General features: G+C 40.4%; 2 protein-coding genes and 2 non-coding genes across 4 annotated transcripts; 1 reads left to right on the top strand and 3 right to left on the bottom strand.

The window, feature by feature from the left end:
• The first annotated feature begins 858 nt into the window (after positions 1-858).
• On the top strand, positions 859-7,384 carry slc2a10 (solute carrier family 2 member 10). The gene is made up of 6 exons (XM_046382148.1): positions 859-1,141; positions 3,490-3,568; positions 4,674-5,945; positions 6,228-6,350; positions 6,932-7,067; positions 7,152-7,384. Exons 2-6 carry the CDS (start codon positions 3,565-3,567, stop codon positions 7,246-7,248), a joined length of 1,632 nt encoding a protein of 543 aa, XP_046238104.1. The 5' UTR covers positions 859-1,141; positions 3,490-3,564; the 3' UTR covers positions 7,249-7,384.
• A 1,080-nt stretch (positions 7,385-8,464) lies between these two features.
• LOC124055377 (casein kinase II subunit alpha) lies at positions 8,465-22,356 on the bottom strand. Its single transcript, XM_046382159.1, has 13 exons — positions 22,107-22,356; positions 18,955-19,254; positions 18,756-18,867; positions 18,553-18,654; positions 15,855-15,905; positions 15,484-15,543; positions 15,101-15,184; positions 14,751-14,861; positions 13,666-13,767; positions 13,215-13,315; positions 12,103-12,251; positions 11,881-11,970; positions 8,465-10,131 (listed from the first exon to the last, which is right to left on the bottom strand). The coding sequence occupies exons 2-13, from the start codon at positions 19,053-19,055 to the stop codon at positions 10,013-10,015; spliced, it is 1,182 nt and encodes a 393-aa protein (XP_046238115.1). The 5' UTR covers positions 19,056-19,254; positions 22,107-22,356; the 3' UTR covers positions 8,465-10,012.
• On the bottom strand, positions 14,139-14,275 carry LOC124057212. Its single transcript, XR_006843086.1, has one exon. It is a non-coding gene; the product is annotated as a small nucleolar RNA SNORA57 (small nucleolar RNA).
• On the bottom strand, positions 15,660-15,796 carry LOC124057213. The gene has a single exon (XR_006843087.1). It is a non-coding gene; the product is annotated as a small nucleolar RNA SNORA57 (small nucleolar RNA).
• Positions 22,357-24,014: the final 1,658 nt, after the last annotated feature.

Here is a 24,014-nt window from a genome sequence, read left to right as displayed (position 1 = left end):
GAGTTACAACTGAGCATTTCTTCTCAAATAAATTGACAAATTTAGGGAGGCACACGGATCAGTCAAATTTCTGCACTTATTTTGTTTTCTGTGACAATCATTTTTATTTATTAGACAGACTACTTGTTATTATTGTACTTATTTGGCCGTACTCAAGGAGGAACAAGAAGGATGTGACGAGGGAAAACTCAAGCTGGAGCCCGGGTTGGCATCCTGAAGTGTTGAGCAACACTTGCCTGCCAGCTGCTCAGGTGCTGCTTCTGCTGCTGAGAACCTGACACATCAGAAATACACAAGAGATTACTGCTGGCAACTGTTACCTGAGGACAAGGGATGTGCCACTTGTAGTTTTTGTCATTATATATTATTTTGCTGATTATTAGCATTGTAATTGATTCATCATTTAGTCTATAAAAGGTCAAAAATTGTGAAAAATAGTCACAATCACAATTTGACACCTTCAAACTTCATTTACTGTCATAACATTACATTGTAAAAATCAGCAGCAACCAGCACGTGTTCGACACAGAGTGTGTTACTTGAGTAGTGTTGTTACTTGAGTAAAGGTCCTGAGTTACACTCCACCACTGCAGCCGTGGCCAGAAACACAATGACCGCTTCACAAGTTCTGCACTCACATGTGATCATAATGCGAAAAACTGAAGGAGTCAAAACTAAAACTGCTGACTGCTCCTTTAGCCCAACTGGGGCCGAGCTGTGGGCGGTGTGTCCGCTCTCTCTGGGACTTCCCTTCCTGGGAAAGTCGGATACTTGTCGACCTCTGGCGTCAAAACTTCTCCCAGAAGTTTGCCCTCCTGTAATTTGACACGGCTGCCACGTAGCCATGTAAATATACATGTATATCTAAATATCTAAAGCCATGGCTCCAACTTCCTGAAGGGCCAGAAGTTCTGCCGGAGCATCTCTGTGTATACTACCCCGGTGGGTCCGTTTCTCTTCCCCGGACGCCTCATAGCCCAAAAGGAAAGTGTGTTCAGGTCCCGTTTTAACAACAGCTCACATTCCTGGACAGACTGACGGAGGATAACGGCTCTGTGGTCCACAAACGGCAAGGCTGTACAGAAAATGGCAAGAAGACATCGCGACAGTCTGCTCTGCTTTAAACAGAAAGAGAACAATGGTGAGAACAGTAGTGAGACGCACAGTGAAACTTTGTGTTTTACCGCCCTCCGTTTATGTTACTGCTTTAGTCGAGCTGCAGTTTTCATAGAACGCACATAACTTAACAACTCTTGAAAAATGTTGCTTTATATTAATCCTTATCTTACCAGTATATTTAACATACATGAAGAGCTGCAAGAGGAAAGGAGAAAAAAACAGATAATTGCTGTAATTTTAGGAAAGTTGTTCATTTGTGTAGAAAAAAACAACATACTTTTGTTTAATACAAATTGCAGCATTTTTCCAATTCACATGCATACTTTAAAGTACAAAAGCAAATTAGAGACCGTATGCTCTCGCGTGACCACCCTGTCAAAATAAAGGTTCAATGAATGTAATTCAGATTAAGACTTTGTTATGTCAAACAAATGGTGTTTACACAGAGCTGCGAGCAGCACAGACTGTAGGCTCGTGCTGCCCTTTCTGAGAAGTTCAAGTATTTTAACATGCAAGTGTAAAACAGATCAGAAAGTCAGGGCATCCCCGCCTCAGCTCCTTTTATTTGCGTTTGAGTGTGAGCTTTAAAAGTACAGTTAAAAAGTTTTGCATTTGACAACATTACAACATTCAACAGTCAACTGAAAGTCAAGACAGAAGGATCTGTACAATACAGTTCAGTTTCTCTGTTTGCGTTAAAATTGTGTGAAATCTGACCTTATGGTACAAGCCTCTGTGAGCAGCCAGTTCAGTGAATGGGAGGGTTTGTGTATTGGTTTGTGTTTTAATGATCTAAAAGTGGGCTAAAAATATGATAAGTTCTTTTAACATTTAACCAGTCACAGTAATAGCAAATATAGATGTCAACAATTTCTTTTTGACTGATTCCAAGTGAACACGTCCATAATGGGCAGTCGTGGATCAGCGGTTAGGGTGTCGGACCCGTAACCGGTGGATTGCTGGTTCAATTCCCCGTCCCGGTGTCCATGGCTGAGGTACCCTTGAGCAAGGTACCTAACCCCCACTGCTCCCCGGGCGCTGCACGCGGTCGCCCACTGCCCCGGGTTTGCTGTGTGTGTGTGCACGTCACTTGGGTGGGTTAAATGCAGAGAACAAATTTCGTTGGAGTGAGTTCCCTCCAATGACAAAATATGTCACTTTAATCTTAGTTCTGATTATTGATATCAGCATTTCATTTCTCACTCGTGCAAATGTTGCTGACGTGCACGAATTCACTTCCTGCCAGAGTCAGTCTTCAGTGTCAGGTCACTGCAGATGTTCTTACACTACAGGTATCATAAATGGAATTCTGGTCACCTAAAATTTGGCTCTTAGTAGTAAAAATTAAATTATTGACGTGTCATCTTGGAATTGTAACTAGTAAGAATGTAATTTCAGATATGTAGAATTTCTTTTCAGATATCAGAAATATGTTTGTAATTAGTGCAAATTATATTCAAACTACTAACAATTCTATTTGACATATCTACAATTCATATTATGCTTTGTCAGAAGTGAATTGTAGCCATAAAAAAAAAAAGAAAAGATATTTGCCCAAGTCAAAATGGCAACATAGCCAGAATGGTTTGTGTATGTGTCAAACATATTGGAAAGGTAACAACTGATATTTGAATTCATTTTGCTCATCAAATTCTTTTTAAATAACGTTTAAATAACGTCACTTCCTGTAACTTAGTGAAAGAGGAATATATATATATATATATATATATATATATATAAATTCAGATCTGACTGGTTAAAATGTGATTTTTACATGTCAGAATTGTTTTACAGATACCTTAAATGAACATTTAACATTTAGTTTATCAAAATCACAGTTTTGTATGTCAAAATGTCATTTTTACCAGTGAAATCTCAATCAGGACTATTCAGCCCTACTGATTAAATCTTAAAAGGGCTTGCAATTCTAAAACCTTAATATGTTCAGTCAGTACTGCAACACAAAATAAACAGCAACGTCCTGTGGAATTTCCCCGTATTTTAACTCTTCCTTCTCTACCAGCTTGCCTCTGAGGTGCAACCATCTGAGCTGTCGAGGTGTAGATTCCTTCTGTTGTTGTTTCAGATGCACGCAAGTTCTCTCCGCTCCGTCAGTGTCAGGAGGTGGGATATCTGCTGTTGAGACTAAACAAACTGAAACTGATTGCTGCACAGTTGTGTGTTTTGTTGAGGCCATCTCAAGTGGACTCCCTAATGAAATCATGGCAATCAACGAGATGGTTGTCTTGGTGACGGGGCTATAACAGGCTCTTGTGTGCTCCGTTGTCTTTTCTATGAGCGGTGCATGAGACTCGAGCGGGACACGAGCAGGACCTGGACATGATTTTATGTTTTGCTTATGTTTCACAGAGGATCTCTTCTAAGAAATGAATCCAGACGTGCACAGCCTGACTGACGTGAGCAGCACCTAACAGGACGCAAACAATGGGTAAGTTATTTGTGAGTGAAGCGAGTGATTTTCCATTGTAAGGCAGGGTTCATTGTTACACTGGTATAAAGTAAGGTAGGTAACAGGGTAACCCGTCTAAAGTCAACAAAGATATCCTGACTTCATTGTTGCAGCTGCTGATAACTGACATTATGCGCAAGTACGTTTAGACCATGAAAGATGATTAAAAATCATAAAACCTGTCAGGGTTTTTTGGTGTCAGCAAGGAACTGTCCTCAGCTTCATGCTTTCACATACACACAGAGGACCAGATAATCAGATTCAGCAGCTTTCATCTGGACATCGGTCTGACCATTTGCATTTCTGTTAATAGACGCAGCACATGAAAGACTCCCTGGTTATTGTGAGGAGCAGCTGCCAAGCATTCATTTGGAAACTAGAAGTTAAGCTATAATTTAAAAGACAGATTTTGTTTATTTTTTAAGGCCTGTCCACAGTATCACACACAAATGTTGCGATTTTGTGTTTGCGTAAAGCTAATTGATATCTGTACGTCAGTAAAGAACTGATTCACCTTGTGTTGCTGCTGCATGAATTATTTTCTTGGGAACTGTACCTGCAAAATATGATTAATAAATTCATAAAGTTTAATCCTGATGAGCATGATCTGTCACGGTTACACTTTTATATTGACAATGGAGTGTAGAAGAACATGGCTCCAGTGCAGTGATACACATGCAATATTTCTTACTTATATATTCCGTTTTGGTATTAGAAACCATTATATAAAATCCAGTTAAAGCAAATATTTCCTCTTTTAATGTAACAACAAACGTTACAAGTTCAGAAATTGCTGCTCAGTGACATCCTCCATAGCTTTGACATGAAGTAAAAACTACTATAGAGACAATAGTGTCTTTAAAAAGGGGTATTTCTTTCTTTGAATGACTATTTCTGGAGTTGCAGACTTTATTGAGTCAACACCTAGTGGCCATTGTCGGTACTGTGTCTTCAGGCGGTTCTGCCCTGTGTCACAGAGAAGTATTAAGTTAAAACATTAATATAAATTGTTGGTGTGTAAATGTCTGTCTTTGATAGTACTCTGCTCAAAAGCTAAACCGTCTGAATGTTTCCTTCCTCCTAGGGAGCTCCATACTGTTGGCCAGTGGGATATCCACTGTGGGCGGACTGGTGTTTGGTTACGAGTTGGGCATCATCTCAGGTGCTTTGCTTCAGCTCAAGGAAGAGTTCAGACTCTCATGTGTCCAGCAGGAGGCTCTCGTCAGCTCGTTGTTGATTGGAGCTCTGCTGGCTTCTATCGTGGGCGGCTGCCTGATCGACCGCCAGGGCCGCAAGAACTGCATCCTCCTCAGCAACGTCCTGATCCTCACAGGAACCCTGATCCTGCTCATCAGCTCCTACGCTGCACTGGTGGTGGGCAGGATCACAGTGGGCTTTGCCATGTGTATATCCTCCATGTCCTGCTGCATCTTTGTGTCTGAGATAGTTACCCCTGACCGCAGGGGCTTCCTGGTAACACTGTATGAAACTGGGATCACTGTGGGCATCCTGGCAGCGTACGCCATGAACTACATCCTGTCTGACTGTAAAAGAGGGTGGAAGTGGATGTTTGGATTAGTTGTAGTACCGACTCTGATTCAGCTGGTCTCTATCTGGTTTCTTCCATCGAGCGCTACGGGATCTTTAAACCAAAGAGATTGCGCTCAAACTGAGCAAGACCTCATGAGCACCGTCGAAAACCAAGAACCAGATGACTCAAAAGTCAGCTCCAGCTCAGAAAACCAGAAAGTTCACTTGTACTTATTCCAGCGTAAAGACAATATGAGGACCCGGACTGTCATTGGCCTTGGTCTGGTGCTCTTTCAGCAGTTCACAGGCCAGCCGAATGTCCTTTTCTACGCCTCCACCATCTTCAACTCAGTTGGGTTTCAGAGCAATGCCTCAGCACTGCTGGCGTCTGTAGGTCTGGGCTTTGTCAAAGTGATCGCAACTCTGACCTCCACGGTGTTTTCAGACAGGGTGGGCAGGAGGCCTTTGCTCATCAGTGGATGCTCTGTTATGGCAGTGTGTCTGATAACCATTGGACTCCTCAGTGGACACTCTGCGATGAATGCTAAAGGGGCTTGTAATTCTGAGGACATCAACATTAACAAAACAGGTCTACCTCATGTAGCTGTTGGTGATGGGTCACTTTTTGATGCGCCTTTTGATGACACCCAAAGACTCATTCATAACAACACACAAGGTGAAGATGTGGTACTTGATAAAGTTAGACAGAACCCACTGGACGCTCCTCTGGCAGCTCCTCCTCGTGTCCATGGCACAGTTGTGAACTGGATCATTCTCGTGTGCATGATGGCTGTTGTCAGTGCATACTCCGTCGGATTTGGACCAAGTTTGTATATTTACTTCAAACGGCTCTTCATCTTCTTCCAATAAATAACTCAGTAAATAACTCTAATCTAATCCCGTCTAATCCCATTCACAGTAGGGATGCAGGTACTAATAGTGTAATTGGATTGTTCAGTCACATACACATAATGATGTTCTCACTTATTCCTAGCCAGCATGCAAATATGCCATACTGTCGTTAAAATAAAATGATCCAATATAGAGCCTGAGCTTTTTGAGAAGCTTCATAGAGCTGGGAAATGAAGTGTTTCTTATCATTAAACAGTGACCTGGCTTCTCCTGAGTGAAATATTTCCGGCCGCCATCAGAGGAAGAGCATTCGCATTTACCAGCTGCTTCAACTGGGCCGCCAACCTGTTGGTCACATTCACGTTCTTGAATTTTATCAGTGAGTTCCCATACACCCTTTTCACAGCAGATTTTTGCCAAGTTACAGTAGGAAATGTGCAGCTGTTAATAATATTCATGTTGGTTTGCTACATTAAGTAAGCCCAACGAGCACTGAGCCCTGGAACTGGGAAATAACCCATGGAGCCGGGCCATAGGCATTATTTACAGGTGTGCTTTTCACAAATCAAAGTGTTTATGGTATTTAAGTGATGTTGAATCTGTCTGATCACCAACTTCGTAATTTAAGCAATACATTAGGTTACTGTAAGTACACTAATATATCTGGATCTTTGAAAAGTGTCTTAGTCCACAAAGCATTACTAGATCTTCACAGCATCGCAGCATGAAAACGACAGGGCTGTAGGGTGTTGCAGTACATAATTTATTTCTAACTGACAGATATATGACTGACAAAAGTATACTCTTGAGGCCTTAAAAACAATTTGGCCAGATAACTTTGTACAGCCTGGTTCATTAGTGAATTCATTTTAAATCAGTTATATTTTCCTGGTTTTTCCTGACTTAGCAACAAGTGAAATGGTGGCCAACAGAGAGAGGACTGTGTGTTTTAATCAACAGATGCGATTGGTGTGTCGGGGATGTTTCTTTTGTATGGGATGAGTGCTGTGGCAGCTGGAATTTTCTTCTACCTCATGCTACCAGAGACCAAAGGGAAGACTCTGGAGGAGATAGACAAGGAGCTGCGTCTAAACAGGTAGGATCTATATTTGTCTGATGGTATACATACATAATCGTGTGTTATGACGCATGCAGAGGCTCTGATGTGTTTGTCCTGCAGGTTCTATCACAGTAAGGAGTGCTGTGGCTTCACCAGCTGGGGAAACACTTCACCACAGTACCAGAGAGTGCACTGCCAAGTGAGCACTGCAAGGTGATTCAGCTGATATTAGAAAGCTGACACAAATACACTACACGCATATAAGAGTGACAGTAGATTTTATTTTGTTACACTTGATATGTAACAGTGCGTGTTGTATTTGTGAAACATGGGAATAAAGTGTGTTTTCTGTGTGATCGTGTGTTTGTTGCAGTCATACCAGCTATCAAACTGATTTTTATAATGTAAGCCTTCTGATTTAGGGCTGTAACTGATGGTTAATGGTCAAACTACTGCCAAAGGTCAGTTTGCTTCTTTTGTCAAACCAACAGTTCGAGACCCAAAGACGCTTCATGTACTGTCCCGAATGACAAAAGCAACAAATCCTGACGTTTGACATTTTTGCATGAAAAATGACTGAAACTGTTAATCAATTAACAAATAGGTGGCCATAATTTTTTTCGGTCGACTGATGATTAATCAACTAATTGTTGCAGTTCTATTCCAGTTGCAGCGTTATCAGCTCCTGTATTTTCATGAAGTGGAAAGCTGTTGTAAATGACATACTGAGTGCATTCATTCACCTTTTGGCCTCCAAGTAATTCAGCTTGCATTTACCGGTCTGATCTTTGGCCACTCCACTTTGTGTCTCCTTTAGCAATAAAATTGGTGATATAGTCATAACCCAGGATGGATGGGCAGAAATACAAACAAATCTATCATTCTTTGAGTTTTGAATGCTCACACAAGGCCTTAAATGTCATACAGCTCCTGCTATGGCCAGAGGATGCCGATTATGGATGCTGGGAAAACATTTGCTGTTAGGTTCATGTCTCTTTGAATTCCCCATGAAGTACTAAGAAAACTATTGTACACAGAGCCAGGTCCTATGCTCACTCCCTGGCCCTAGGTAAGGTAGTCGGTTTGAAGTGATCTCATTAATCACTCATTTATTTAGGCAAACTCACCAAGTGAACGCGATATAAACTAAATTAGTGAATGTTGGAGCTGGAGATTAGAGATATTGAAGTTGTCTACTTGATTTGTCTAAGTGTGACTGCTCAAGCTCTCGATCACTTTTAGTTGACCTTTAGAATGCATTTGTGTCACATTTTGAGGGGATAGTTAAAGCAACCATAATTCTTAATGTACATGTGGCATTACAAATTACTCAGACTAAATTAGAAAGTTTGAAGTGGTACTGTCCATAATTTGCATTTTGTGTAAGTGGGAAGAGTCAGACTATGTGAACATGACAGACAATCAGTCAGGTGTACCTGATAAATAAAACACGTGTTTATTTACACAAATATTTTCAAATACTAGTCTTCTACATAAGGACATAAAAATATATACAGTGATGTAGGGACTCAAACTGCTCCGTTCTCAGGTCAATGTATACATGTTCGGATTTATTTGCATTTTCAGGTTTGGAAATGAAAAAAAAAAGAAAAAAAAAGATGCATATGTACAGCAGGGTCTAAAACTTACACTTTCAAACTCTGGCACTAAAACACTGGGGGAAAAAAAAATCTACCTTTCAAGTGCTATTCAACATTTCAATACTTCTTTCAACATGTTGGGGAAAGCCAGTAATACTGTAATACTCATTACAAAGCTCACCTGGGTCACATGACCAAACTGAACTTTCCTCCAACACGAACAGCGCTTCAGACACCTGCAGATGGTTATTGAATCATGATGGCATCTTATTCACTAGAACCCACACGGTCAACCTGCATTACAGCATCTCCATGAGTAACACCCACAAAAACAACTAGGTTTGGTCAGTCTCTTCTTCCAACCAACTGAGTAAACTTTGGTTATGTCTTGAAGTCATTCAAGAAAAAAGCCACTTGAAGTTAATTCAAGGAACTGGAAAGCAGCACGTTTAACAAACCATTTTCTTTGAGAACCTGAATGAACCTTACCTGGCTTCTAAAAGAGATCAGTACAACGCTAAAGTCGATCCAACCGCTTGATGGCGATGAACCTCATCCAGCAGTCCGGGAACATTTCATTACAAAACAAATTAATATGACAGTGAGTCGCATATCAAAAGAAAACTGGTGATCTGGTTTGGTAACAAAGGCGAGATAAAACTAATCCGGCAGAGAAAGTGTTGAAGTGTCACTGTGTTTACATACACCTGGAGCACAGAACAGCACCAAACACTTCCAAAATGCTGCGACCTGGACGGCGTTTAGACTCATCTGGGGAGGTAAATTAAGTGTTCTCATCAGGTCTTGTTTTTGATGATGCTGCAGTAGTAAACTATACAGGATGTGCTCCTTTTGGTCCTGTTGGCCAACATCTTTCGTTTGCCTTCTGCTGATGTACTTATTGACCACTGCCTTCACAATCCAAACTAAAACTCACACACACACGCACACACACACGCACGCACAAAGGGGGGCTGCTGAGACCCCTAATCAGCCGTGGATGACACTCGCTCTCATCACACACAAACACACATACGCCCCTTTGTATTTACTACAGCTCGTGAGGAAAATGAAAGGAATACCTGTATATTTCAATTACACAGAACATTCATTTCAGATGTCATGTTAACACGTTCATTCGAGGAGGAAAAGGAACAGGGGGGGGTATCTTTTTCTTAGACGACAGCATCCTCCAGCCAGGAGCTTGGCAAGGCGCGGTCACACTGAGTTAGGGTGAATGTGTTGAGGGCTGGCAGAGTGGCACCTGTCTAGTTCCCCCCGCCCTCGGACTGGGTGGTGGTGGTGGAGGAGGAGGTGGGAGAGACTGGGGGGGGGAAAGGGGAGGAGGGAGGAAGGTGATTATGGATTTGGGGGGGGGTGTCACTGTGGGGCGCCAGCAGCAGCGGGTACCGGGGTGCTCAGGGCGTTGGTGGCAGCAGACAGGACCGGCGAGCCAGTGAGAGGCCCTAGGGCAGTGGAGGCTGGCAAGGCAGAGATACCTGAGGGAAGAGAAGTCAGGGAGGCTTAGAAAACTACAATCAGACATACACTATGTTCTGCCACCAGACCAACATGAGACTGATGAACTACTGCTGTGCTACCATGCACAAAAATGACCAAAATCAATACTGGGGCTGTGATGAGAAGTGCAAGACCGCTCTTCACTGTCATCACCACAGTTGTTTTGTTTCAGTTTGTTTTGCTGGTGAGCAGCATAATAAACAACAATAGCATTGTTAAATTACATCACTGAGTGTTTTCAAGCTTAGGTTCAAAGGCTCCTGGAGAAAAACTTCATTCAAACAAGGGAGAGGGACAGGACATATTTCTTTTCTGTGTGTTACATTATTATATATTTTTAGTCTTCAGTTCTTGTGATATTTACAGATAATGTTCAAACTGGATGCATAATACACAGACATAGCAGACAGAAGCATGAAATGACTAGATTTTAACTGCAAGTTCTTACAGCTAAAGTACCTGTGGCAATGATAACCCCCATACAGTTTTCCCTTGTTTTACCAGTAAAACCTGTGCTGTCCATGTTCAGTTTGACTCGTTCCCACCTGAGGCCAGTGTAGTATTTAGTATTCTAAATTCATCCTGTATACGGTCTTGCTCAGACCCACAGAAACATTTTCTATTGGCAGAATGCCTTTATATTATTAATTCTTTAGTTAGTGTATTTACTGATTCTCTACTGTCAATTCATTATCTAACAACCCAGGATATGATAATGGAGTCTTGAATAGTGGAAATCTTTATTAGCCTGAACATTTCCACAAGTAGAAATCATGCAACATATCAAGGCCAACGCCCAGGGATTAGCAGCATGTTTGTGGTCCTGTGGACGTCCAGACCTACATTGAGGCTTACATATATTTTTAAAGATGGTGAACCATAAAGTAAAGAAAACATGAAACTTTGGAGTGATACACATAATTTTAATCTATATTAAGTATTATTATATGTAATAATAATAATACTTAATATTATTATTATATGTAATCATTCCAATATGAAACTCCAGTGATGTTGTGACGAATTATATCAGACAAATTAGTCACTGATTTCCAATAAGGGGCATGTCGGCAGGTACAAAGCTTTCCATGAAGGCTGCTCTTGTATATCCTTTCTCACTGAAGCAGAAAGAAGAGATTTGGTACGGCATGCAAGATGGCAAACCAGACCAATTTCTGGTTCAAGTGAAGATCGAGAAATGTGGAAACATCAAATAAGGGGAGTAATCTATGATTCAGACACAGAACTCTGTTCCACAAATGTTTGCCAGTTCCAATATAAATGTAAAGTGCCCTTTAAAAAATACAGCCCACATACAAAATGACATCATGCATGAAAGCTCCTTTAATCCGTTTGCAATCTAACTCATTTTCATTAATAAGGGGTCAAATGTGAGCAGTGAGAATCCTGTGCACAGGTTTTATTTAAAGTCTTGCTTCACCAAGTGTTACTGAGGTAATCACATAGTCACGATATCACCGGGTCCTACTGTGGCGAACTTTTTGTCTTTTAAACGAAGATTATGTTTAGTTTTTACAGCCTGCCATTTAAATGTCTAAAACTGGTCTTGTCACTTGTTTCTTGTACTTTTGCATAAAACTCTGCTAAAGAAGTTGATATGTTAATAAACTTGCTCTCGGTCTCCTGATGTCACTAAATACATCACTTGAATTTGCTGTGCTTCCATGTCTATTGTGGTGTAGTATAATAACTTTGTGTGTTCTCACCAGTGATCATGCTGGCTGTGCTAACAGCTGTGTTCCCACTGGGCAGGTTGGCTGATCCGGCCACACGAGACTGATCTTTCACAATGGGGACTGTAGGAAAACAAAAACAAAGAAATCACATATTTTGTAATTGTTATTACTGACTGATTCTACTCCTCCAAAGAAGAAGAAGAAGCAGCAGTAGAAGAAGAACAACAACACTGGCTGTTTATCTGGGCTTACAGAAGTAAGGGTGATCCATGGCCTCGCGGGCTGTCAGCCGGGCCTGGTGGTCATAGCGCAGCAGCTTGTCGAGAAAATCCAGAGCCTCAGGGCTTACCAGGTGCTGGTTCTCACTGTGGACAAACCGCTCCCACCGCTTACGAGAATGCCTAAAGTCCACAAGAAAAAAAAACAAAACAAAACACACACACCCCATTTTTAACATCAGTTTACAGCTAAGAGAGTGGACACAGAAAGACAGTCATGATAGATGACCACAGAGCAGCACAAAATGTAACGGTGCTCAGGTGAACTCCAGCTGTTCATTTTGAAATCATTCACATTGTTGATTCTTTTTCCCCACCAGAAAAATCTGTTAAAGTGCAACATGTTTAAATCTCTATAGTGATAATGTCCAGTGAAAATTATCATCATATATGAATAAGATATATTGCAGATATAGGGCAGTCGTGGATCAGCGGTTAGGGTGTCGGACCCGTAACCGGTGGATCGCTGGTTCGATTCCCCGTCCCGGGGACCCACTGCATTTAACCCACTTGGGTTAAGAGAACAGAGAACAAATTACGTTGGAGTGAGTTCCCTCCAATGACAAAATATGTCACTTTATTGGACATGTATTCACAGTGGTTTCTCAGCCTGCCCGCAGCAGAGTGACTGCAGGCTACTGTAATCAGTCTCTCTTTGTCCTCTGTTGACTGCTGACTGGAGCTGAAATGTACTTTACTTCATGAGGACAGGGGAAAAGAAAGACACTGGAGGCAAATAACCACGTCTCCGGTAAGTGATGAATTCAGTCAGAGCTGACAGATAAATCCTCATTGCCTGCTGCAGCTCAATAGCTTAGCGCTAATGTACAGCAAGTAAAATACAGGTGAAAATTTGGTTCGCTTTCTGTGTGAGCACAAGCTGAACTGTATTAAAGGAAAAAAGTCACAAGTTGTCAAATGCCAACACTTTGGGTCAGTGATGCATAGCATTAGTGGTCTCCATCAATTGTTTTTTAACCTAGTTAATATTTGACTCCAACACAAGGGTTAAGTATAGTTACAAATCAAAAGCTATGATAGCCAAGACAACATCATCATCATGTGACTGTTGGAAGCAGCTCTCACCTTCCCAAAATGTCATTGAAGCGAGGTTCCAGCTCAATATTGTACTTGTCAATGTAGTCGTAGAGGTCTTCAGTCCCCAAAACCTTGGCTATTCTCACCAACTACAGGAGCACAAAGAGCAAACAGTTTTCCAACTCTGTATGACAGCCTTTAACCCTTTGAGGCACAAAAACAGTGATGCCAGAGATGATACTGGGCGGTCACCACTTGCATAACATCTGTGGCCAGAAATGCCATCTTTGACATGTCAGTGTTGTTTAATAACATCAACTACAAGATCTTGATAAAAAAAATCTGCTACTTTAAGTCATAGCTTGTCATTAATGTAGCTAATTAAGAAAACTGCGCAGAAGTAGCTACTGTCTGTCCAAATACATAAGCAGGGATGAAGCGCTGGTGGCAACCAGAGGGAGAATCTTGTCCACACAATCCAAGCCCACTTTGAGTTTACCTGGTCATAATTGTCATGGCCATGGAAGAAGGGCTCCTTCCTGAAGATCATGCTTGCCAACATGCAACCCAGGCTCCACATATCCAGACTGTAGTCATACATCTGAAACACACACACAGTACAGGGGTGAAAGAGAGCTCACATAGAATGAAAGCAGAGAAATCAAATTTCCCTGAGAAGGCAACTCCACATCAATTTATCTTGAAGAACTGAAAAAAGGATAAAATGATGCAGTTGTCCTTCTGCAGTAAGAACCAAGAGAGATGTGTAATTTCATTATGAAATCTTACATTCATAAAGGTTAGTCATGATTCTAACATTGCGTTCAAATTGTTATATTTTAAAAGATTTACCACCCATAAAATAACAGCCAATCCATTCAGACAACAACAATTAGCTATGTACCATCACAGATTATTAGAATTACACTTGTAACTGGTCCTCTATTATTCTTCTCTGACATTGACCTGTGGGAATGTGCCAGTGATTGAGGATAGAACCAGAAAATGGTTGACTTTCTGGCACCGAAGACATAGCACTGGACTTGAATGTTCCTCCATCACATACACACACGTGTACGGGAAGACAACGAGTATGCCAAGAAAGGAGGTTTCCATAAGCTTAAACAGCCAAGTTTAACCGAGTAAATAGAGCTGTAACAATTAGTTGATTAATCAATCAAAGAATATTAGGTGCCAGCTACTTTGACAATTGATTGTCATTTTTCAAGCAAAAGCATCAAATATTTGCCGTTTCTGGCTTCTTAAATCTAAGGACTACTTCATTAATGACAGTAAATGAATCTCTTTCCCATAAATATGCCTTTTCTGATGCATTCAAAAATGTCAATAAATTCATGTTCTGTAGCTTTGAGATGTACCATTTAAAGCACCATACAGAAATACTGAAATGTATTCAGGAATGTCTCTTATTACGTGACAAATAATCAAGAGCAATGCAAAGCAAAGAGTGCCCAAGAAAGATTTCTATTAACACCCTTCAAATACTTTAAACATACTAAGTACCTAGAGTTAGTACGCTGTAGGTGCTAAACGTACCTACAGCGTACTAGCCCACAGCTGTACCTGATAATCCACGAGGAGCTCGGGTCCTTTAAAGTAGCGGGAGGCGACTCTGACGTTGTACTCCTGTCCTGGGTGGTAAAACTCAGCCAGACCCCAGTCAATAAGGCGCAACTACAGAATAAGATGTGAAGCAGTTAAAAACTATACATGGTGCATGCGTATGTGTTCAACACAGCAAAGTAACCGGACAGTTAATCAATTATTACATATTAATGAATGCAAGCACACAACAGGAAAAAAACCAGAAGCAGAAAAAACATCCCAAAACGCCACACAAAAGCAATAAAATCAAACTTTATTTACAATTAAATGATTGATGATGACATGAAGTCATCGTTGTCATCACTCACCTTACGGTGTTCATGATCGATCATCACATTATGTGGCTTCACATCTCTATGCATGATTCCCATGCTGTGGCAGTAGTCCAGGGCCTACAGACAAGAGCAAACAGATTTTGTAAGCCATTGGTCACAAGTTTTTTTTATTCTCAGTAGCTCCAAAACAGCAACAGATTACAAGAAGATGCTGCCTACTAGATAACCCAAACAATGTTGATAGACTAAATAGAGGCTTGCAAACCTAAACATTTCCAAAAAGTCAAATGAAAACAAGAACGCAAAAAAAAAAACCCACGCACACATCATGTTTAAGGACTTAATTCTTCACTCTCCTCTGGACTTTTAGAAATTACACATTACAAACTGAGGCAGCTGAACCATGGAGGACTGACCTTAAGGATCTCATACATGTAGAACCGGATGTCATAATCTGTCAGGGTCTGGTACAGTTGCTGGAAACCAAAACACAGTAAAAATACAGTCAGTTAGGCCTTTCTTGTAATCTCATGCAATAAACAATCAGCATGCATTCAGGCAACAGTGACACATCACTGACATTGACCTGTGGGAATGTGCCAGTGATTGAGGATAGAACCAGAAAATGGTTGACTTTCTGGCACCGAAGACATAGCACTGGACTTGGATGTTCCTCCATCACATACACACACGTGTACGGGAAGACAACGAGTATGCCAAGAAAGGAGGTTTCCATAAGCTTACATAGCCAACTTTAACCGAGTAAAAGAAAAAGTTTAGTTCCTACCTTGAAGTCTGTGTTGTTAACGTGTTCAAAGACCAAGGCAGGCGTCCGAGACTGAAAAAACATAAGGTTGTGTGTTTAATATGTTGCAGTCTCGATCAGCAATATCTACCACCAGCCACAGTTAATTTCTTCTATTTGACTGAAGAAGCTAGGGCACTAATGCAAACTCTTTACCAACTACCCAACCAGCCACACTGTGAGCAACACTTTGACCAAGTCTACAAACGTCTCTTCATTTCATTCCAAATGGAAACTCAGTCAGGATGCAGACAGTCAACAGCAGGCCAACAAAACTAAACAAATTCTAGTTTCTCTTATTTTGAACTCCTGGAAGACAGGGCTTACCATCTTCACCATGATGAGGTGGGATGTAGCCATTCGGAGATTACAGAATTTTAGATTTGAGTTTTATTTTTAGTAAACAAACATCTCCAAATCAAGGTCTGTACAATCTATTGCTGATACAAGTTGCCTCATATAAGGGCTAAAATCGTGACTTGTTGCTTACAGTGTGAACTCCAGCTGCAACCAACTTTAACTGCTTTTCTATTAATTGTTTTTATACTATTAATCAGTCTCTACAATCACCAGGGCCCAAGTGATGTCTGAAAACTGCTTTGTCTGTCTGAGGAGAAAGTAATTGTTTTGTTTAAATGCCTGTCAAGAGGTGCTCAGTTGTTATTACAAATTATCATTTAGTTTATTAACAGCAGTAGACTGATTTAACAGTTGGTCAATTAAGTGGGCTAATAACCGGCATTTTGAGATTTGGGCCAATAAAATTTAAGCAGACACTATAGATTTATCACTATAGTCTTGCATTACAAAGACAAAACGTTATTAAATGTGTTTGTGACATTTTTGTTAAATGTTCATTTAGGTTTTGTAATTTTGTGCCTTGTTTGATTTCATTACAATTGTTGTATTTGAATAAACATTATACAGAACAGCCATGCTTTCTAAATATTGGCATCAGCCACCCTTATCAGTTGACCACTATCAGTTAGCCATTTATAAATGACAAAATTGTGAAAAATGCCAGTTTGTGGGCAATATTTTTTGTTTCTTGTTAATACCCAAGGGTATTCAGATTACATGATATTAAATGAAGAGCAACAAATATCGAGCAATTTTACTTCAAAAGAAATTAATTATTTAATTGAACAAACTATTTGCCATTTTATGCAGAATCCTCAAATACTGCAAATCATCTCCTCTGGAGGAAGGTGTTCTGAAGTTTTCAGTCTCATTTTTGTGTATTTCACTAATCCATACAAACTTCAGTCAAAAGCCAGTACCAAAAACAACATAATGACTATACTGTGCCCTGTAAAAGAGCACCATTGGCTCCACAAGGACATGAGTAGCCAGCCAGCAAGGAAAAGTAGCCAGCTAGTGGAGTCTGAGGGGGATTAAAAGTGCAGCACTTTCAGTAGAATTTAATGGGGATGTTGTTTCTAGAGCCAATATGATTATTGGTGACTGAGCAGACCCATAATCAATATTTGGAACCAATATACATTAGCAGGAAAGTGTCAAAATATTCAGTGACAGATTGCATAACTATACTGAAGCACAATTTTGAGACTTGACTATTTTCATTTTCTGCCACTTTTTACATTCAGTGTTGATAAGCTATTATTCATGACGTGTAACCAATTAGATAGTGTTGTGTGCAGGGCACTGAGTGAGACCAGTGTGGAGAATACAGAGGATGCTGCATCAGTTACTTTGCAGACGCGCATTGCTGCACCAGTGTCTGTGCAATCAATGTAAATCTTAAGGTGTTTGGTCATAAGTAATTTTGCTCATTTCTGTCAAACACTGAAGACAACTTTCCACTCCATTCTCCATGGCACAGTCCATCAGCTGAATGCACATGCACGCACACACACACAGAAGCAGACAGGTACGTCCGTATCTCTATTATCATGGTCAAGTTGTTTTAAAAGCAGAGGCCAGTGGTCACAAAATGTGCATGAATTGCAACCTACATTAGAATCAAGAATTAATAACAAAGTAGCAAGCTTTACTTAAATGCGTAGTTTGTGTTTGGCCAGCAGCTGGCGCTCACAGAATTTGCCTCTGATTTTTTTTACTCTGAACACTTCATGTTTTATTGTCATAATGAACAATGGAGGAAAATCTTCACCCAGAGCATAAATGAATTTCAGCATGAGACGAAGGTCTTTAAGTCAAAGTAGAAATCTCAATTTAAAACTAGTCAGATTTCAAAATGGTGGCAGTCCTGCATCATAAGCACAGCTTATGATGAATGCACATCCTTCCCTTATCCTTGCATGCTTTGCATCCTCTAAATCCTGTTTGCTGCTGTAACACTGTAATTTTCCAGTTATGGGACTAATAAAGGATTATCTTATCTTTCTTATTATTCGGAGAGAGAGCTGATATAACACAGGAACATGAGGCTGTACAACTGCTTAGATAGCTCTAACTAACTGAAAGCCACAACTGACTATACTTACAGACACATACTTCCCAAGCCCAAGTGAAATCGATAAGCTTGCACAGCTGGTGGGTTCACCACGCTATTGGTACAGTAATGATATTTCAGAACAAATTACAGTTTACGTTTTGATAACATGTAAATCATATCATCAGGAAATAAAAACAAGTCCTCTTTTGTACACATGACCAAAGAATAAAGTGTTTTTTCAAATGAATATGCTATACTTACCACAGGGTCTTTCACAATGTCGATGAGGGAGATTATATTCGGACCTCCACGCAGGTTCTCCAAAATCTTGATCTCACGCTTGATCTTCTTTTTCTTCACAGGCTAAAGAGGAAAGGATAAGGCAGAATTGGTCGAATGGGATCAAAGCATTCAGTCATAGATAAGCGGACTGAATCCAGGCCTCTGTCTCTATATAAATTTACCTTGAGGATCTTCACCACCACCTTCTCATTATTGGTGATGTTGATTGCCTCAAAAACTTCACTGTACTTGCCACGCCCTAGCTTTCGGACCAGCTGAAAGTCATCCTGGTTTCTGTGAAGAAAAATTCACAGCCAGACATCAGCTGGGTTGAAGGGCTATATGTTGCAAATGTTGTGCAAGCGACAAAAAGATATTCACCCCCATTCCACCACGTGAGACTCGTAGTCCCAGTACTCCCTGGGCCGATGAGTGTTGACCTCAGTGTACACTCGGGCCCGGCTCGGCACGGGTCCTGACATGTCCGACAGCTTGGCAGAGATGGTGGGGCGACCTTACTGCTGCGGAGTATGGTTGGAGCACGGGAAGGATGGGTGGGAGGGAGGGAGGAAGAGGGAAGGTAGAGGATGAGAGGGGACTGATCTCAACAGGGTAAGGGGTTTGGGGAGGGGGCTTTGCCTGAGGACGGGGGGAGGGGCCACCAGGGGCACGGTGGGATAGCTGACAAGGAAATTGAGAAAGAGAGAAAAATAAAGATTAGAAAAACATATTTCCTGATTTATACATCTACAGCACTGATGCATGTGGTATTTCCTTCCATCAGTTTATAATGATATAAAATGTTGAAACTTAAACTAGGCAACGTTTGGCATTGTGCCACAGTTCTCAGATTTCTTCTGCCATTCTATTGCTAAAATCATTTCTGATTTCAATGGGTCTAATGACAGGCTCATTGACTGAAAATCCAATTTGATCGATGCAAATTGAAACACTGATCCATATTATCACTGTTACGTTACTCATCTACTTTGAAATCCCCATGTCACCTGTGTCACAGTTCTCATCCAAGTGCATCTTTTTGCTGGTCATTCAAACAGTGCTGGCGGCAGGCAGCCATGAAAAATATGAAGATATTTACTGTCCTCTCAGGAATAAATTAACAGCATGGAACTATTCTGTACTTCAGTGAAAAGATAGCACAACAAAGTACATGCAAACAACGTCATTACAAGTCAGAACGCTCACATGGACATGGCCCTGCATCTTACTCAGCAGTCCACTGGCTTGTTCCTCTTGTTGTGACATTAACAGCTGATCTGTTTCAGCAATGTTAGGCTGAAAAGAATTATGCAAGTAGGAAAAACTCATACATATAATTTGTTGAGATATAATTTTGCTGAGGAAAAGTGTGCTAGGTGTTGACTAATTTATGTAATGTGAAAAGTCACAATCTTAAGGCATTAAGATAAACAACTGCTTCATATATACATCTTGACAGCTATTACTGCATTTGACCAGTTAAAATTATTTATGTGCTGTTGTTTCACCTTCATGGCCAAAAATAGAAAAATGAAGTTGCAACCGACTTTGTTAAAAGGCCATATGATGTCACCTCATGTGGATGGCAGACCCCTGAACTAAATCAAAAGAATATTGTGACACACTTTGTGAAATGAGCAAGTATTGAATCATTGTCCAAAGAATCACTATAATATTACGTACTCATGAAACATGTGATTTACACCTCTGCATCTCACAAATTAGATGGAGCCAATGAGTTAATGATTACTTCAAACATATCATGAATGACTCTGAGACTCTCATGTATCTTGAGTTCATGAATGAGGATAAGAAGGAGCATCAGATCAACAGGTAGATTTTTGTAGTATACACAAGCATGGCATGAGACTGTTTTGAAGAGGAAGCTGAGCACTAAGCTCATACATTATGTTCTAAACTTAATCTGTGGACATATTCCTCGGATAGTGACTTGATAGCTGTGGCCAAAATGAGCTCCGGCCCCAGTTTAGTATTTATTTACGTCACTGACTCCCCAAAGTATTGATGGTCTGCGGAATTACGAGGTCAGAAGGGGATAAGCTGTGCAACCATTGATCTTCTTTTACCAACTAAATTCATTCTTTGAATAGCACAAGTAAATTAACATCGGGGACAGTATCATTAAGATTTCAACATTACTACAACTCTACACTACACCACACTACACTACAATGCGTCATCATGTGTCATATATAAAATCAACACCCTTCTTTGCATTGTTTTGATCAAATCACAAACTACAGACTATTACAGACTACACTGTGAATTGAAATGCAAAATAATTTGAATTTGAACATTTGAACATACAGCTTCATTTCACATTGCTCTCCAATTTAGTAAGAGATCATTTTAAAAGACAGAACCGAGTCAAAAGCCAACTATACAACCGTGTCTATGTACTCGGCCAAAAAATACTTTGCCTAAGGACGTGCAAATAATGAGAAACCCGTAGACGTGCAGTGAGCTACCGTCAACCAGGCAGGTTAGTGGAGTTCGTAAATTCTTAACCATCGTACACATTAAAGTTAACGCTAAATGTGGATTTTTTGTCGCACATAAGTCACATGCGCAGCAGTGTTAAGCATTAACAGCACACCGTTGCTACTTTACTCGAATAAATTATTCTTGCTATGCATTCACACTGACATATACAACCGGGAACATTTACAATCGCTTGCGACCTAACCTCATAACTTAATGCTACTTCTTGATGACATGTGAAGTCTTTGCCTAAACAACGTTAGCTAACAACTTCACCCCGAGATAAAAAGATATAAGCTAGCTCACTAGGGTAGCATGAAGACCCCCAATAAAATCGCCCACATCGGCCATAGCCACGACGTCGTTAACTTCCGGTGAAACGCAAATAAGAATTTTCATATGTTTAAGTCAACGTTAATAACGGGAGTTTAGTTACATTGGTTATAATCCACAAAGACACGGCCATGTAACATGAATGAAGACCTTCTCCGGATCGACGAAGTCAACACCTCCATTCGGCAATCATCTATCAGTTGATAAGCTAGCTAGCTAGCGCACTCAGGACTAGATTGAATTAAAATGTTTAACTTTCACAAAAGCTCAATCTTGCATGGAAAGACACAATGGCTTGTGCAAGTGTTAATCTTATGTGTTGAAGTTTAGTGTCATCATTATACTACTGACTCTAAATTATGCGACATCCGTAATGTTAACGTTATGCCGACATTCGCTTAAAAACTAAAGACACATAGCATTACGTTTCAGAGTGCTTACAAATTTGTTTCAAATAGTGATTAATGTAGCTGTATTCTTCGATGAGTAAAGCAACTACCTACAAGTTAGCTAACTAGATCATTCGACTGGAATGGCTTTCGGTGTGAGCAGGAGGTGTTGGTAACTTAGAGGCTCCAGGTGGGCCCAAGTTGCTAGCTTGCGAATCGTAGCACAGCTAACATTAGCACTTGCTACTTTTCACAGAGAATATGAGTCGGCATTTTAACTGGTAAATAGACACTGGAGTCGATATTTACCCCCCTGATCAATTCGACGACCGAAATGCTTCCCAATAAGATGAGTTTCGTCAACCCAACGGTCCTCTCCTCCCTCCGTCGCCGGTGTGGATATGCCAGTGTGTGATTTCTGCTGTATCAGAGACAATATGGCTGACCACCGCCACCTACGTCCCCTAGACTGCAACGGGGGCCGTGGAGGGACACGCCACTTACATTAAGGCCAACGATCAGAACTTTAACCTCATAGTTACTCTTTGATTTAAAATCACCACCATCCAGTGTTTTGGAGTACAGAACTAACCCAACCAAAATATGTGACTGTCCTAATTCTTTTAGACTGCACTGTATACCACACGCTAATCAGGAACCACAACTACAGAACGCTGAAGCCAACCAGTGTAGGAGGGTAATGGGAGGGAATTAAAGTGAAGAGAAAAATATGTAATATTTTTATCAGTAATTGTTACATAAAACATTGATCTCTCAGTAGCTCCTTTCACATAAGAAGTGTGCCTTATGTGCCAGTGTTGCACAATAAAAACAAAATTTACAAAAATGTTTTATTTTCCTTGATTGACAGGCATGTCAGTCTTTCATCCTCAACTGTTGTTGCCTACATTTTACATACATTTGCTTGCCCAACCTCAGCTCCAGTCAAATGTTCTTACATTTGGCATATTTAGATTTCCTGGCTACAGCATCTAGTAAAGACGGCCTGGACTGATTTACTGCCTGTTGTCCTTTTGGTAGATTAAGGATGGCGTGACATCACAGACACTATGGCTTTAGCTTTAGCTTTAGCATAGCAGTCACGGAGACCTATAGCTAGATTATCACGTGGTCAGGCAGGGGAAATGAAATTGGCTATTCATATGAGCACACAGATCATCCGTCTCAGAGTCTTAATCTATGTAGTTGCCATTTTTTTTCTTTTTTTATTATTGGAAAGCAGATGCAGATCAACATATGTCTGTGACTGCAGACAAGAAATATAAACATACACACATACATGTGCCAAGACATTGACCAAGAAATAAATCACAGAAACAACAAGAAATAAATAAATAATGTATAGACACATGTACACATGCATACACATACATAAGTACATCATTACTGTGTACAATTGGCAGACACAATTAGCCATAACTAAAACAATAAAAGATAACACAGAACACCTGCATATTTTATAGCTCCTTGACCCTAACCAACCCCACCCCATAGATCTTTCTCTAAATTTCATAACATGCTGGATATTTCAGATAAATACATAAAAATACAAAATAATAATAAGGAGTTAAATCATAGCTCGAGCTACATCGTGTGCAGCACACGCTGACCTGCTCCATTAATCTTGGCAACAGAGAGCTCCACACATAACATCTCTAGTTGCCATTACTGAGGGGTTAAGATAGATAAATCAAAAGATGTCATCATATATTTGAATGTGTTATTTCAAAACAAATATTTTATAAAGAAAGGAACCTTAAAATCTATTTTTAAAAACTCAACTGGGGGAGAAAAATCTTAGAATCTTAGAAAAATCTTATTATGACCAAAAGGGGGTGCCCCAACATTCAAAACCATGCACATGTACTTAGCAACTGCCCTTAAGACTAGTGGACGCGTACGGTATAGCTAGTCATTCATACAATACTAAAAGACATTATGTACTTATAATATTGAAATACAGGGTTAATATTTGTAAAAGGAGATCAGTTATAAGAGCTGCCTTACCTGCCCCTGTTTTCCACAATTTTTTTATTTTACTTTTTTTGTGTTTTAGTTTTTACAGGCGAGAGAGAGAAAGAGAGAGAAGAGAAAGATAGAAAGGTGCACACACAAACAGCATGGGGGGGAAGGTGGTTGAAGTTGTAAATAAAAGCCAATCAACAGATTCTTGCTCTTGAGCCATCTTTAGGTTAA

Source organism: Scatophagus argus, chromosome 3 (assembly GCF_020382885.2).
Source record: "Scatophagus argus isolate fScaArg1 chromosome 3, fScaArg1.pri, whole genome shotgun sequence".
In the NCBI taxonomy this organism is placed as follows: domain Eukaryota; kingdom Metazoa; phylum Chordata; class Actinopteri; family Scatophagidae; genus Scatophagus; species Scatophagus argus.
This window is presented reverse-complemented; position numbering and strand designations above follow the sequence as displayed.